The following is a 17,448-nucleotide window of genomic DNA, read 5'->3' on the forward strand; positions in this document are numbered from 1 at the left end:
ACCCCCTCATCCAGGTCAGGGCAACGGTCACCTATGATGGTCACAGTCACCTAGTGTTAACAGGTGCCAGACAAGTCATGGATCTACACAAACATCAACAACAACAACAACACTGGACTGGACTAAAACTCCAAGGGAAACTTGCATGTCTTCCCTATGCTGATTACTCTGTCGCACGCTCTTTTCTTAAGAACACCGCACTCAATGAGGACCTCACCACATTCACAGTTAAAGCCAGACTACAAGTCCTTCCCACCAGACTCAATCTTGTTCCTGCAGCACTCAGGTTCCTATTTGCTTGCACCACACCACAGCTCACTGAAACACTGTCGCACATCTTGGATGGCTGCTATGCATACAAAAGGGATGTACATAGCACATCACGACAGAATAGCGGAACTCATAGCGAAGGACATATCAAAATATCATGCATCTACAGTGAGACTGTACAAACATTCCCGTGTCACTTCATCCATGTTCCATCTCTGTGATAGTCTCGCGTGGCCAGACTGTTGCCTCCCACAATTTTCAAATGTTTCCGGTCATACAGTCTGGGACTCGGAAGCTCTGATCATGATTAGAATATAAACCGGATATGAAGCCTCCTCCCCACTTCCGTTTCGTCTTTACAGTCGCGCAAATTTATCTTAATATAAATACAAATCATCTAAGTATATTTAGCTTGCTGCTTAGCAGAAATGGAAATAAAATAATAAGAGACAAAAGATATTTTAAAAGATATTTTCGTGAACGGAAGTGCCAGCTTCCTCTCTCGGATTTCGGGAGTTGTAGTTCCAGACTCTATACTCTATATACTGTAGCATTCAGAGATTGTGGAATAGTTGTCTGGCTACGCGAGACTATCTCTGTGATAACCCAGACATCTTTACATCTTTGACAGCTAATGCACCAGATTGTTGTGGTTAGGGGTGTGCCGAAATATCGTCCCACGATATATCGCGATACGTTTTCGTGACGATATGTATCGTTTTGGGGGGGAAAAAAATCGTTTTGAAATTATTATTTTTTTAAAAAACATTTTACAATCATTATAATCAGGCATGCAAACAGCCCCGAGGTGAAAAGGGTGACAAAATGTTTTTTTTTTTTGGTCAGGTGTCACACTATTGCCCTATTTGGATTGAAAACGGCTATTGTAGCTGAAAAGCTACAAGTTTGCATGTCTGAATAATGCAAAAACAGAATTATTTGTTTGCATTTACTTTTTTCCTCCCCCATATATTTTCATAATAAAAAAAGTGCGTATCGTATCGTATCAATATCGTATCGAAGTTGTGAGCCAAATATCGTATCGTATCGTTTGGTGAAATTAGTGTATCGGCACACCCCTAGTTGTGGTTGATGAAGAGTCCAGAGAATCTTTTATGACCATGGTCATTAAATACCAACCATTCCAACATACCATCTCAGAGCTAGGTTATAGGTGCAGAGACTGCAGACTATTTGTTTTTATATTTGGCAGCCTAGGAAATACCCACAGACTGGTTGTTAGAGGGTTTCAACAACTTGGGATGCCCAAAAAAGGAGGCAAAAAGGCTGGCAAAGTATTGTGCTGTCTCTGCTATAATTGGCAGCCGCCATATAATGGTGGAGACGGCGTTACTTCTACCCATAGAGTACTGAGTGGCGTGCTTATTGTATCATGGAGACATATGCCACGATTTTGTGAATGTAACCTTACTGCACCTATAATATTTGTGTCCCTGTATGTTTTCTCCTTTATGTGGACATAAATAAATGGTTAAAATGTGTGTGTACTCGTATCACTATCCTTGAGGGCCAGATGTCCCCCCCAAGTATAGTAGAATGTTCCCAGACCTCACAACAGAAATGGTTGTTTTATGGTAAAAAAAAAAAAATACTTTTAAAGATAGGTTTACAATTATGAAAGGATTCAGGTTAATTGGTGTTAGGGGTAGGATTAGACATTTAGAGGTCAGCTTTAGGGGTTCGAGTTATGCCTGATTTATACTTGTACCATATCTATCACTGGTTAATAAAACGTTGTGAGCTTATAGATCTGTTATTTGTCGGGTACTTACGGCTATTTTCGATGCTGGCCTAAAAAAAAATGTCCTCACAAGCATAGTAATACAAACGTGTGTGTGTGTATGTGTTGACCACTATAGATTTCTTCTCATGCAGTGTGTGTTTAATGCAGTCCGAGAGAATGACAGCTGTGTGGGAGTCACTCAGATACACCCCAATTACCCTGATTTAACAGCAATCACTTCACACTAACCACATTGTCACATGGTACATACTGTGTGTGTGTGTGTGTGTGTGTGTGTGTGTGTGTGTGTGTGTGTGTGTGTGTGTGTGTGTGTGTGTGTGTGTGTGTGTCAGGCCTTGTTAGTCCCACGTAACACGGGACAGATGTGTGTGTGTGTGTGTGTGTGTGTGTGTGTGTGTGTGTGTGTGTGTGTGTGTCACGTACACACACACACACACGACTTTGTGTGTAAGTCTCTATTACGCACACGGTTGTGACTGCGTGTGCCTGTGTGCGTATGTCTGCGTCTGGTGTTGTTATGTCCATTTCAGCGGCTGGTTTTGATGCTGTCAGGCTGTGTGTGTTGTGTCTCCGTGCAACAGGACACCACACCACAGCACAGGACAGACCAGGGGCATCTGTGTGTGTGTGTGTGTGTGTGTGTGTGTGTGTGTGTGTGTGTGTGTGTGTGTGTGTGTGTGTGTGTGTGTGTGTGTGTGTGTGTGTGTGTGTGTGTGTGTGTGTGTGTGTGTGTGTGTGTTACATTAGGTTAGGTTAGGTTAGGTATCCATTCAATAGCTGAAAACAGAAGATCCACAAGCACACAACATGTCACGTCGCAATGCTTGAGATTGGCATGTACTTTGGCCATTTCCGCTGCCCCAGAATGGGGACACTAGGGTCACATGTGGTTAAACGCGACACTTTGCTTTAGATTTAGCACTCCTGTATGACATGCTGAACGAGTTAGCCCTGCTATCAGAATATTTTCAAAAAACGCACAACTTAAGTAGCCTATGCAGACAAACCAATCAAGCGTAGCATTCTGTTCATTTATTAATGGACTGGGAGAACCTCCAGGGACCAAAGTACTTTCAGCCGAACCTGCAGTGTCAGAAGGCAGGTTTTGGCACAGTTGTGCTGACAGACAACTCCAAAACACTTTCCATCAAGTGTCAACAGTTTCTCAGAAGTCTCAGCAATTATCTAAACCGTTGAATGGTCAACACTTGAAACCTTTAATGGACAAATTTGTTTATTTACAACAATGGTTCGTTTATTAGTTTGTAATGATAATTAAAAGATGAGTGTTAAAAAAACTCATTTATTGCTTTCTGTCGTTATAGCGATTTTTAACACACTGGGCGGGAGCATTCGAGTAATTTGTAAAAAAAATTAAGCTGTTTATTTTTGTCTCCACGAGGCCAAAGGCATGGAGGCCAAGACAGAACCTTCCATGGCCTAGTGAGGATGTGTGTGCAAAGTTTCACAGCAATCGGACGCTGCGTTCATGATTCGAGGCATTTTGTAAAAAACGGGCCACTCCTGCAAACGTTGGAAGCCAATCAGGATGGAATATGAAAAATACGACAGATCTGTCTTGATCACATGACTATAGAGGTAATGTGTACCGATTTGCGTGATGTTTGGACAAAATCTGTAGGAGTAATATCGAAAAACTTTTATCGGCCTCCTGGTGGCGCTATAACAGGCCGATGTGAACGATTTAGTGCAGAGGTTCTGCCCTGGCCTCCATGCCTTCGGCCTTGCGTAGACAAAAATAGACAGCTTATTGTGTAAAACATTTTACCAATTACCCGAATGGCCCCTCCCCCCCAGTTAAGAATCGCTATAACGACAGAAAGCAATAAATGATTTGGAGATTTGGAGAGATGGAAATACATGACGTCTGCGAAAGATTCAGGCGGCCTACTGTTAGAGCAATTAATGGATACAGGGATTTATAGAGAGCGATGGAATGAGGTTCCGGCCTTTATGCTGAAAGTCATTCCATGCAGCGCTGAAGAGTGTCGAAAGGGGATTCAGCCAGATTAATCTAATTATCACACAGACCCGCACACAGTTGCTGGTTGAACGGGTATCAGTCTTGATGTTCATCAAGTTACATACAGTACACGGGCCACCAAACCAGTGACATCCAAACCAAACCAGACATCCGACAGGATATGCGTCTGAATGCATGTGCATGTGTGCTTTTGTGCACATCATTAAAATAACGGATTGAAAATATATGTGCTGAAAACAAAACTAAAGCCTCTTGCACACAGAGTCCATTTCGCTCAGAAAAAACAAACAAACAGACAGCGGTAATTTAAAACAAACACACGCATCTCTATGACCTCTTGCACAGTGCACACCGAAATTGCCATCGTTTGAGTGGATGTGACTGTGTGTCATTTTTTCAATCACACCAATTTCGACTCCTGCATTTAGTTTTTTTGTTTTAAGGCTACAAAGATACATTGTATGCAATAAATGCAGCTTATTAACCACTTAAACCCCTATAAAATGTGTTGACTGGGGTCCTCCAGGGGTCTATACATTGCCCACTGTGTGTGTGTGTGTGTGTGTGTGTGTGTGTGTGTGTGTGTGTGTGTGTGTGTGTGTGTGTGTGTGTGTGTGTGTGTGTGTGTGTGTGTGTGTGTGCCTGCCTGCTGTCTGGAGTGAAAAACAGCGGACGACGAGACAGTGAGCGTCTCCGAGTCTGTGATCACTGACCCGTCAATCAACGTGCGACGGAACATCAAGCGCACTCCACCCCCTTCTAGCGTTGAGAGAGCAGCAGAGAGAGCAGCGCTGTTCTGGACTGCGGCTGCAAGGGAAACTTGCTTGTCTTCAGTCAGCTGATCACTCTGTGTCCCACTGTGTCCCACAGTTCTAAAAAAATGCAGCGATTGATGAGGATATTCTCATCTTCACGGTGAAAGCACGTCTCCAAGTGCTGCCAACCAAATTGAATCTGTCCATCTGGTATAGGCTCTATTCACAGCAGCCATATTATGAAGAAATTCACAGGTGTTACCAATGATACTAATGAAGGCTCTGTTCCATTCTGGTCAAACAGAGTCAGGGTGCTGATGTTGTGCATGTTGGCTCACTGGAAACACTCTGTTACAGCAGTGGGTCTAAAGTTGGGGTCCAGGGACCCTCATGGGCTTCCAAATGGTCCCTTACGGGTGTGTGAGAGTGTACAAATGGAACCAAATGGACGCGCAAGGGTCCATTTGGTTCCATTTGTACACTCTCAGAGTTATGGGGGTCGTGGAAACCACTGTGCTACACTAAATGGAACAGAGACTTCATTAGTATCATTGGTAACACCTGTGAAGGAAGTGATAATATGGCTGCTGTGCATAGAGCCTATTCCAATAAGCATGACTCTTAAGGTCTTTGCAGACAGGGTGCGATTTTCGCACGGAAAAAACGGACAATATCATTTTTTAAATGAACACATGGTTCTCAATGACCTCATGCACACCGGCTCCGAATTTACCGTGCGGCGATGCGATGCAGCGATGCGTTTTTTTCCCAATCGAACCCAGTTCGATTGGTACGTCTTTTCGCATGCGGTAAAAGCTGATTGACTAATCGTACCCTGTCTGCAAAGGCCTTTACTGTCTACACCATGGACGGCATCAGGTCATAGAGTATGCCAAACGGTTGTAATGTTTACTAAGGACTGTACATAGCCAGACATGACAGAATTGTTGCCATTATTACTAGGGATGTCCGATATTATCGGCCGATATTAGCATAAAAATTGATATCGGGAAAATATCGGTATCGTTTTTTGAGAAAAAAAAATGTTTTTTTTTGTTTTTTTTGGCTTAATAAATAAGTTACAGGAGTTCTTACTGTATATGGTGTGTGTGATATGAAATTTGAGCTTACCCTAATCACAATAATCCCCGCATATATCGGTATCGGTTGATATCGGTATCGGTAATTAAGAGTTGGACAATATCGGTATATCGGTTATCGGTAAAAAAGCCAATATCGGACAACCCTAATTATTACCAAAAATGTGTCACTTATGTTTGATTCCTCTGTTGTGATTTTTTTTTAATCGAGTGTGAAACCAGAAATAGTTTCAACGCAATGACCCCCATGTATTTGGAATTACATTGTGACTGACAAGGACAGCAGTGAGGTTTTCTTATTGGAAGTTGGCTGTACTTTTGACTCAAGTTTAGAGGAAGCCTTCCTTACTAAACAAGTAAAATACCAACCATTAGTACAAGCCATTACACCGTACATCTAGGCTATAAGTGTCAGCTCATTGCTTATATATTTTAAGGACCCCAGTGGAAACAAGCCACAGTGCTCTCTTGGGTTTAAAATCCTCTTAACATACCTTGTATTGAACTGTACTTCCCTGTGCTTGTCTTTGCAAACTGTTAATAAAGTATTCAATCAAATCAGCTCGGGCCATGTCCGCAGGCTGGTGGTGAAGAGCTTGAGGATTACAATGATAATGAATTTACTTATATAGCACATTTCCAGACAAGTCACAAAGTGCTTTACAGAGCAGAATAAAAAGAACAATCATGATAAAACTTTGGATAAAAGCTATTACAGACGATCAGAGAATAAAGCAAGTGGCACAAAATACAGATATACAGTAAAATTTAAGAAAAGGCCTTAGCATAGAGATACGTTTTCAGAAGAGTTTTAAAAGATGATACAGATTTTGCACGTCTTAGGGAGACAGGTAGGGCGTTCCAAAGCTTAGGGGCCCGGACTGCAAAAGCTCTTCCACCCTTTATGAGGCTGTCCAAGTGTCAAGCAAAGCAGCTCGCAAAATACAGCTCAATCTCCTCCATTATAGGCCAGTCGCTCTATTTCCAGGAGAAGGTGCTTCCTGTATCCATAATTTTCGTAGCATAGTAGCATAGTAGCTGAAACTCCACAAGATATTCCTCTACACTTATTTAGTGAGGCATGGATCCTCCCAGCCCCACCGCCCCCCGCTACTGCGAGGTGATAGGAAAACGCTGTTCGCGTGTATGACCTATGTTCACTGTGAATGTGCCCACATTTGTCGTTTTCCGTTTACATTCTGTAAACTTGTTTGGAGCCATGCACTGACGCACATGTTATTTCGAGTATGTATGGCATCAGAAGCAACGGGAAAATATTTGGGTCCTTGTGTGTGTGCATGCATGCGTGTACAGTACATGTACCTTGACTCTGCGGATGGCATAGGAGTGTCCCAGCAGTTTACAGACCGACTGTCTGACATTCCTCAGGTCCCAAACACACAGACTGCAGTCAACCGCTCCCGTTACTATAATGTTCTACAGAGAGAGAGACCACGACTAAAAAACATGTTCTACAGCAGTGGTTATCAAACTCTTTCACGTCAAGGACCCCCAAAATGATATGGCTGTGGACCCCCAACTCACACAAAAATATTTTGTGTAAGGGACCTCCAGAAGCAAAGATTTGAGTTAAAATGTTCACTTTAAAATAATATGTATATAAGATTTTCACGATTTTACGAAGAATAAAATATGGTTAAAGTGGTTAAAATTATTGTGACGCTATATTAACTCATTTTGCTGGGGACCCCCTGGCCTGTACCCCCCCCCAAGGACCCCTGGGGGTCCCCAAACCCCACTTTGAGAACCAATGTTCTACAGAGAGAGACACAGGAAAGACAAATATGAACTCTACAGTTGAGAGAGAGCTCCTCACTGAACTCTTAAACACATCTCACTCCACATAGTCAACTCCTCAGTGTTCATTTTAAGTTGAATTTTAACTGGATTTGAACCCGGTTGTCCTGCGCAGGTGCTGACATTTTTACCACTGAGCTAATAGAGCCTGCCTGCTTGGTCAGGGGAGAAATTCCATTTAGACCTTCAGGTCAAAATCTTTGTCAAACCAGGAACAGGATCGTGTCAAAGGTCATGTCAAACCTAGACAGAGGATCTAAATGTCTTAACACATTGAGTGCCATAAGCGGTCCGGACCGTTTTTGAGAGTCTGTGCGTTATGTGCCATAAACGGTCCAGACCGTTTTTGGCACATTTAAAAAAAAATATATGCTTCCCACGTGGGGAGCTCTAACGAAACTTTGGGATCATCCAAAGAGTCTCTAAGAAGGAGAGGCCGGATGTGGATCCATGTCAAAAATGCTTCCGGTTGTCCGCTCCAATGTTAACTCCTTGACTAAAAGCTTAATATCTCCATTTCTTTTTAACGTGGTGGAAGTGAGACGTTTTCGATCGGCGATCACTCTGCAATGGAGGATCGCGTTGGACATATTATTGTTCCAGGCGTAAGTCGGGACTCTCCGCCGTCTCGCACGCACGCTTTGTTTACATGCGCGTCCTCGACGGGGCTTCTACAGCACGAAACTATATCAACGTAAGTGGATGGAAGATATGCTGGCACTAGATGTACCCTATTTTAATAAACCTCTGGCACACAATGTGTTAATAGAAGAGACCAAATACAACCACCCCATAACATACATCATAAAATTGTATTCACAAAGAAAAGTTACATAATACAGCTTTAACAACTTTTATTGTACAAATGTAAGTACAAATGTAAGCTAATGGACCGGTACAGGTCCATTTGGATACATTTTGATTTGTTAATTACATTTGTAATTACCGTAACAGAGAAATCCTCAATATTCTACTATGCAGAAGAAAAACTGAAAAACAAAAAGGTGAAATACTGAACGTAAAACTTTTTGAGTTAAGATTTCAGGCGATGATGTTTACCTGGTCGTACTTGCACCAATCGCAGCTGAGGATCTCGGCTTTGTGAGCCGAGATTGCCAATCGGCACGCGGCACTCTTCACATCCCACACTCGAAGCGTTCCGTCACCTAGCGACATAAAAAATGCATCAGACGGGGAGTTTTTCTCCTTTATGTAACAAGATAGCACAACCTCATAGACCCTTGGTTCTCAAAGCGGGATACAAGCAGATCTACAAGCTCATAGCACGGCATCGAGTGCCGCGCTACGAGCTTGTAGATCTGCTAATTTTGAAAAATCTTGAAAATCTTTGCTTCTACCCCCAGAAGCAAAGATTTGTGTTAAAAATGTTCGCCTTTTGAACTGGCACAACATATTTTCAGGTGGGGGTCCACGGCCACAGACATGTCAATTTGGGGGTCCTTGGCAAAGTTTGAGAACCACTCCTTATTAGACCACATCACAGTGACATCATACAGGCATGTGCAGCACGCAGGTAACAGTACGTTGCAAATTAACTCGACCGCTCATCATAGGACACAATGGAAAATAAGTCACGGCACTCAAACATGACTGCAATGACTGAAATGGAATTCCATAAAGCTTTCGGCTGCAGTTTGCAAATCAGATCAAATCAGAATAACGCTTAGAACGGTGACCTTTCCTAATTTAAATATCTATCGTCTCTGTCAGGTGGAAACCTCATTACGTCCAAAACCGTTACTTTTCGGGGTTCAAATTCAAAACTAGCTACTTTTGTGTGACGCTGTAGTGCGTTAATATACAAAATCATATATTCCTTTCATGTGTGAGCGATTCCAAAATCGATAATACCCCACCCCCAATCCTTGATTAATTAGTTAATGATTAGTTGAGACTTACATGCAGCCTGCATGCATGCGTGCATTCTCAGTGTTTGTGCTGTATATCAATAATGAATCTACATTGCATTACACACAGACATATAGTTGTAACATCAAGGGGTCTTATTGGGATGCGATCTTATGTGTTGCACCCACATTCCCACTAGGCCAAGGAAGAAATGCCACCCTTTGGCCTGTTATAGCGCCACCAGCAGGTCTAATTTAGCAAAACACATTTTTAGAACAAAATGCCTCAAATCATGAATGCAGTGTCTGATTGCCGTGAAAGGCCTATGAAGAAATGGCACCCTTTTCACATTGGCCTATTATAGCGCCACCAGGAGGCCACAATAACGTACCTGACCTGGCGGAGACCTGTGCTCCGAGGAGCACTTTTTCTAGTTATATATTTTTTTGTTCCATCCAGTTTCAACAGTTTCTCAGAAGTCTCAGACCAAAAAATCTGTCTCTGAAACAAGAACTAAGTGAACCTTTTTTTAGTTTTTAGTTTTAGTTTTCTTTATATTTGTTTATTTGTATCTATTGCATATTGTCAACTGTAATATTCCTGTCATTTTGTTACCCGGGTTACGGAGGTAAATCAGCATTCTTGATAAATCCGGCATGTTCACGTCATAGATTATTTTTATGTGGATGTTCATTGATGTGCTCAAATCCCTACCAAATAAACTAATAATATTATGATGATGCAGACCCCTCCTGCACTTTTACTGAGGCCCTGTAAGCTGTTCTGTGTGTCAAGAGTGATGCTTATTGTTCTGCTTGAACGCACAGAGCACATGACTCACGGCGAAGACAACAAAGTTCATAATTTGGGCCCTAGGTTTTAGGAGCGCAGGTTCATTCAAGAGCATTCTGCAAAGAGAGAGGGGGGGGGGGGGGGGGGGGGAGTATGGGGAGAAATGCGAGAAAGAGGGAGAGAGATAGAGAGACTCTAAATGAATTCTAAATTAATCGGAGAGGAGAGACAGAGTGACAGTGTGACAGCAGATTGGGACCGAGCAAGGGTCGGCTTGGGACACTGAGTTTAACTGGGAACTCCCTCTAAACTTTGTTGACCGGGGTCCCCCAGGGGTCTGCACTTGCCGCCCCCCCCCCCCCCCTACACCAAATGTATTCACCAATTTTGTCAGAATGTTTGCCTATAATGATATGCCTCGAATAGGGACGTCAGGGACAGGGTTCATGTGGTTAAGCGTTCCCGTGCCCACAGTAGGGTATCTATACTCTCAAACTTTTTCATGTCAAGGACCCCTAGATTGATATGTATTAGGCCACGGACCCCCATCTGAAAAGGTTTTGTCCCAGGGACCCCCAGAAGAGAAGATTTGTGTAAATAAAGTAAATAAAATAATTAGCATAATTATTCAATATTTTCCAATACTTTCAATATATATTTTTAAATGTTCAAAAATAGCAGATCTACAAGCTTGCAGCGTGTCACGTCGTGCTGCGCTGTGAGCTTATATATCTGCTATTTTTGAATAGCCAACTTATACAATATGGATAAAGGGGTTTAATCTGATGGCTGTATGGGACCCCCTGGAACCCCCTAAGGACCCCTGGGGGTCCCCAGACCCCAATTTGAGAACCAATGCTCTAAGCCACTGGTTCTCAAGCTCGAGACCCAAAAGAGAAATCAGATGTTTGCCCGGGCTTTACAAGCTCACAAAGCATTGCGAAAAAGTGCTTTCTAATTTATGGAATTTATTTGATTTTCTTTAATTTATTCATGAAATCATTTTGAGAAAGAAAATTTGAATTTGTTTTTAATTCACAAAAGATTTTCATCTTTTTTGGAATGTTTAACAATAATTAAAAACAAAATGTAGGAAAGAAAATATGAAGGGATAGTAGACTTATCTATGGGCCACCATAAAAATGTGTCCGCGACCCACTGTTTGGGAAACACTGCTCTAAGCTGTGCAGCCATCTTCTTGCTCTGTGAGTCAAGTCAAAATGTTGTCGTCCTCACAAGTCCAGTAATACAAACATATATGTGTGTGTGTGTGTGTGTGTGTGTGTGTGTGTGTGTGTGTGTGTGTTCTTGAAGGGGCACAGGGTCTGCCAACAGACTGCGACACTCATCAAGCAGAACATTGAGACCTTTCTCTCCTCTCCCTCCCCTGCTCCCTCCTCTTCGCTTCATTTCCCTTATCCTCTCTGCCACCTTCTCTTCCCCTCCCCTCCCCTCCCCTCTCTCTCTCTTCCTCCCACTCAGTGATGGAAGAGGTACTCAGATTTTGTAATAATACTCTAAATCGGCAAAGTAACGAGTAACGAACGCTGTCAATAAATTTGACAGCGTTAGTAAGTAAAAAGTACAATATTTGCCTCTGTGATGTAGTACAGTAGATGTAAATGTTGTATAGGAGTATAAAGTATCAAAGTAACGTAAATGCCAAATATGAACTCAAGTACAAAGAAAAACATGTAAGTACAGTATTTGACGAAATGTACTTAGTTACTTTCAGTGCACCATTGCCCCCATTCCTCTCTCTCTTTCTCCATTTATTTCCTTCCTGTCATTCATACTCACTCTTCTTTTTGATTCTTTAGTCAAACCTGTGATTTTGCCTGTGTTTAGTGTGTCACCCAACACATCCTATTGCATACATATTTGATTGATTTTTATTCATTCAAGTGATTTAGATTTTTTTTTATTCAACCAATTCATGCCCAGCAGCCCTTTTGGGTTTACACGTAGATATAGAAACCTAGATACCTCATTGGCCTCTGCAGTTCGTTGGAGCGATCGGTTTCGTATGGTGGCCGCCATAAATTTTCCAGGGGGCACGGGCACTGGCCAATCACAGCGCGTTGACTACTGGCCAATCACAGCACGTATTTTCCAGGACTTGTCAGAATCCCGCCCCCACCTGCCTCTGATTGGCCTACCGAACGCCCCCTTCTGTGACGCACGCGGAAGTTTCCAGCTTGCCCCCCCCGGAAGCGGAAGCGTGCCCGCGATACAGACGCCTCAGAGCCAAAGGAAGCGTCTACCTTTATAATTATGTCTATGGGTTTACAGCATTTCTTTCCATTCTTACATCTAACAAAGCAGGGTACGCTTGACCACTTAAGCTCTATACCCGTATGACAAATAGTGAAAATGGCCGATCTACAAGTTCATAACGCGTTGCGATGAACATCTTTTTAACAATGTTATCAGTGGGCTTCACAACGATGTTAACATCTGTTAAACAGTGCAGTGGCACCGGACGAACGGTTCTGACATGTCGTGTTCTTGCCACAACAACAAGCCTCAGTTGTCCAAAAAAGCACCCATAACAGGTTGTTTTAGACCGGATGTCAAAAGTCCTCTCATTCACTCATTATCATCTTTCTCCTTGTAGCCTGTCTCTCTCTCTCTGTGTCTCCCGGTGTGCCGTTCGACTCAGACAGCAGTGATCATCCAGATAAATATCAAACAGTATGAATATAAGTTTGAAAATATGATCGGCACCAGTCGTCTGTGAGCAAATCGGGAGTCTTACAGATTGTATCTTTAAACCCCTCACACTGGAGGATAGTCTTGCCTGATATTTACTACGGATCCCCCTCCCCTCCCCCAATAGTCGGAGGGGTGTTTCCTGAAATATCCCTGATTATCTTGTAATGTGAGCGGAGCTTTATACAGGGCACAACTAGGTATAAATTAAGAATATTATTGTCTCCTCTCATCCCTCCTTCCTCTCATCCCTTCTTCCCTCTCATCTTTCATTTACTCTGATCCTTCCCTATCATCCTTGACTCGTTCTGTTCATTCTCTTACAGTTTAAACCGCACAATGCACGGGTCATCTTTCTCAGTCCGTCTACACAGCACATTCAGAAGTGTTCATTTAACTCTGACCGATAAGGGCCCATTGTTACGCTCTCTGAAGAGTTAAATGAACACTCCTGATTTTACTGTGTGCATAGTACTTCTTTGTCCTTGGCTATTTCTAATCTCATCTTCCGTGGCTCTTTTAATCTTCTCACTTTCCTCTTTCTGACGTGTGGGCGCGTGCGTGCGTGTGCGTGTGCGTGCGCGCGTGCGTGTGTGTGTGTCAGTGGGTTGTCGGTGGGTGGGGTAGGGATGTGTGGGTGTATGGGTGGGTGTGGCTGGGTGGGTGGAGATGGGTGTGTGTGGGTGGGTGCGTTTGTGTGTATCCTGAGAATTGAATTCAAGCTTTATTACATAGGTATGAATGCTGCTTCAGCAGGCTGCCAACACTTACACACACACACACACACTTTACTCCCCTACTCAGCCAATTTTAAACCTCTCTCAAAATGAAAGGCGCAGCCAACTTTAAATTGTTTTGACCCTTTGCACAAACAGGGACTCCCCTCTGACAGATTTCAGAACATCCACAGCCACACACACACACACACACACACACACACACACACACACACACACACACACACACACACACACACACACACACACACACACACACAAAGTGTGCGCACACAGAGATAACCCATTCAAGTCAAACTGACATTATTTCAGCACACAATACAGACAGAAAAGGTTCAGCAGGGCCACCTCAAGTTTGAGCGGCACTGCGCTGCACCAATCAATGAACAGAAGTATTGAAATCTGAATATAACACAGACCACAGCGCTTTCCGGCTCGTGAAAAGGCTCGCAATTAATCACCAGAATGGAATGCCGCGTCAGTGTGGTGCTAGGGTGGCTGGGCAGGCCAACTCAGAAATTAAATCTTTTTAAGATTTATCTCCAGCGGTCGGTGCAATTGAGTGAAGACAACCATCTCCTCAGCATCAGATTAGCTTGGCTGGGAATCCATCCGATGGTCTTTCCGCCTTACAACCAGGGACACAAAAAGTTTTACTGGGAAGTCCCTCTAAACTTTGTTCCTTTGTTCTAAACTTTGTTCCTCAACCCATTTTCATTTCAAGGACCCTCAGTTTGATGTGCGTTAGGCCACAGACCATTTGATACCATTTCTTTTATCTCCAGGACCCGTTTACAACAGTGCCAACGTCTCTTCAAAGCCATCGCTGCTTGCTTTCACTGCTGGCAGAATGAAGCCTTGGGTAGAATGTGGAAACCAAAATAAATAATATAGCTGCAAGCAGCGATAATACGGGGCCAGGAGAGAGAAAGAGAAATGATAATTCCTTTAACAGGTCAGTTCATGAAAGTCCTTGCGGTCTTGTTTCCAATGAGGGCCTGTGAGCAATTAGGGGTTAAGAGTCTTGCTTGTGTCGATGACAAATTTCATCGACACATTTGCTGACCTGGCCTGGAATCGTACCTGGGGCAACCAGAGCCTCTGGCTCCCTAGGCGGGCTCACTAACCACTCAGCTATGGCCGCCCCTGAGAGAGAGAGAGAGAGAGAGAGAGAGAGAGAGAGAGAGAGAGAGAGAGAGAGAGAGAGAGAGAGAGAGAGAGAGAGAGAGAGAGAGAGAGAGAGAGAGAGAGAGAGAGAGAGAGAGAGAGAGAGAGAGAGGGAAACGGAATAGATTGGAATAGATTGAAGAGACAGAGAGAGAGACATGGAAACGGAATAGATTGAAGAGAAAGACATGGAAACGGAATAGATTGAAGAGAGAGAGAGAGAGCCATGGAAACGGAATAGATTGAGTCATGTTTTTTGCAATTCAACTTAAATGAGTGTGCATCAAGTGAGGCTTGAACCAGCAACCTTGCGGTCGTGAGGCACTCTTAGGTAGCTGCAACACTACCTATAGTGCTATAGCTTTGTCCAGGCTGATGTTGTCTGTTGAGGATGACAAACGCTTGCCTTCTGTCATGACCCAAGCCCCTGTTTCACTAACACTAAGATCACTCGTTCACAAACCATTTACCAATGAAGAAATTGTACATCTCCTCAGAAGCAAAACTAGTGAAAGTAGCCGATCTACAAGCTCACAAACCATTAAAAGTTGTCAGATTGTACATCGGCTATTTTCACAATGAAGTATGTTATACATTGAAAAAACATACTCTCATTGCTATCTGAAAAGTTGTGAGATTGTAGATCAGCTGTATGTAAAAAACACTCAATTAAGTATTTCATGTTATCTTTAACAATTGCAGATGTATTCATTGATAGTCATGTTGTGTGAAATGCAACTTAGATGAAGTCTGCACCAAGTGAGGCTTGAACTGGTGACCTTCAGGTTGTGGGGCACACATTTAAGCGAGAAGCCACCAACAGACAAGAGCCTGTGAAAGGAGATCACACAGATGATACAGTTTCACGCAAATAGCTGAAAAATCCTGGGTTTAAGTGTTTTTCAAACTGCTCAAGATTGCGGACAATCTAAGGGCGGTGCTTATTGGTCAACGTGATAGATGTGTTCCTCATTAGTCAAGGCACATGTGTAAGCAGGTCTAATGGCTGTCGGCCAAACGAGGCATGACTTTTGCCTGTTTAAAGTTTCAATTTTCAAAAAATTGCTATAGCGCCCCCGTTTGACCAATTGGAGTAAGATTGGTTTCAGTGATATTTGGAATGGCCCTTTACATTTATGCAAAGTTTCAAAGAATGGTAAGTCTGCATGTATGTGTTAGGGGCAGATGAATAATTGTCATAAAACTGCAATATTCATTGGCTCATTAAAGCTTCATTTTTTCACTTATGGAAAATATTTTGCAAACGTTTTTTGGCATAGGTCCAAAGTTCATGTGTAAAAAGTTTCGTGCAGATTACTCAAAAATCCCAGGAGGAGATAGGTTTTAACTGTTTTTCATATAATTCAAAATGGTAGGAGATCTAAAGGTCAGAGGTCAAAAGTCAGAGTGTGAAAGTTGTTCAGCATGAGGAGACGCATGTGTGCATCGAAGTTTCATGGCTGTAGGTGAAACAGGGCATGAGTTGTACCTGTTCAAAGTTGGCATTTTTCAATTGAGTGCTATAGCGCCACCTTTTGACGAAAGATTGTGAGAATTATTTCTTGATCGTTTTTCATGACCATCTATCATATGGCCGAGTTTCATAAAAAGCGACTGCACGGTTCAGCCAGAACTGCCAAAAGTGGCAGAAGAAGAAACGGAATAATCAGAATAACAATACGGGTCCATGCTGGAAGCCTGGCCCCGTAAATATCACGTCCACCTTGAACGTCTGACCAAATTCTGACCAATCACACTAGCCGGACTTTCTTCGGATAGGCCGAACATCTCTGAGGTTCAAGACCATCCGAAATAAGTTAGACTGTTCTGACAGGAGTATGTTCTATTGTACTAAGCTTTAATTTAACTCTGAGTTTGTACAAATTGACCCTTAAGGTCCATTTGGGTCCATCAAAGGGTCCATCAATCATTTAGCCTGGGACCCCCCTAGAATCCCCTCAAGGACCCCCTGGGGGTCCCCGACTGGACCCCACGCTGCAAACCAGTGAATTGACTTGATTGCGCAAGTCAGCTCTGTGAGTTCCTACATCTAATTAACCCATTAAAACCGGGATCTCATCTGTGTAACCATTTGAACCATTATTTTATACTTTGGCTATTCAAAAATAGCAGATCTACAAGCTCATAGCTCGGCACGAGTGCCGCGCTATGAGCTTGTAGATCTGCTATTTGCTAATATCGTGAAACTTGTGCAAATCGTTGAATACATATATATTTTTTGAATCTTTTTTTTTACTCAAATCTTTGCTTCTGGGGGGTTCCTGCATGGAACAACATATTTTGAGATGGGGGTCCGTGGCCAAATACATATAATTTTGGGTGTCTTTGACATGAAAAAGTTTGAGAACCACTTATAGCAACATAAGTTTTAAAAAAAAACTGTTTTTGAAGACATTTGTAGAATCCCCCAGAAGTAAAGATTTGAGTTACAAATGTT

At 42.8% G+C, this 17,448-nt stretch overlaps 1 protein-coding gene across 1 annotated transcript in view; it reads right to left on the reverse strand.

Annotated features, from left to right (window-relative positions):
• The window catches only part of pex7 (peroxisomal biogenesis factor 7), a 104,812-nt gene that overhangs the window by 54,816 nt on the left and 32,548 nt on the right, over nt 1–17,448 (reverse strand). Inside the window, exons 6-7 of the mRNA XM_084083093.1 lie at nt 8,773–8,879; nt 7,219–7,332 (exon numbers count right to left, since the gene is read on the reverse strand). Coding sequence (XP_083939219.1) covers nt 7,219–7,332; nt 8,773–8,879 — 221 coding nt within the window. The remainder of the gene's footprint in view (nt 1–7,218; nt 7,333–8,772; nt 8,880–17,448) is intronic.

Source organism: Gymnoscopelus microlampas, assembly GCF_963454915.1.
Source record: "Gymnoscopelus microlampas genome assembly, chromosome: 16".
NCBI classification, from domain to species: Eukaryota; Metazoa; Chordata; class Actinopteri; order Myctophiformes; family Myctophidae; genus Gymnoscopelus; species Gymnoscopelus microlampas.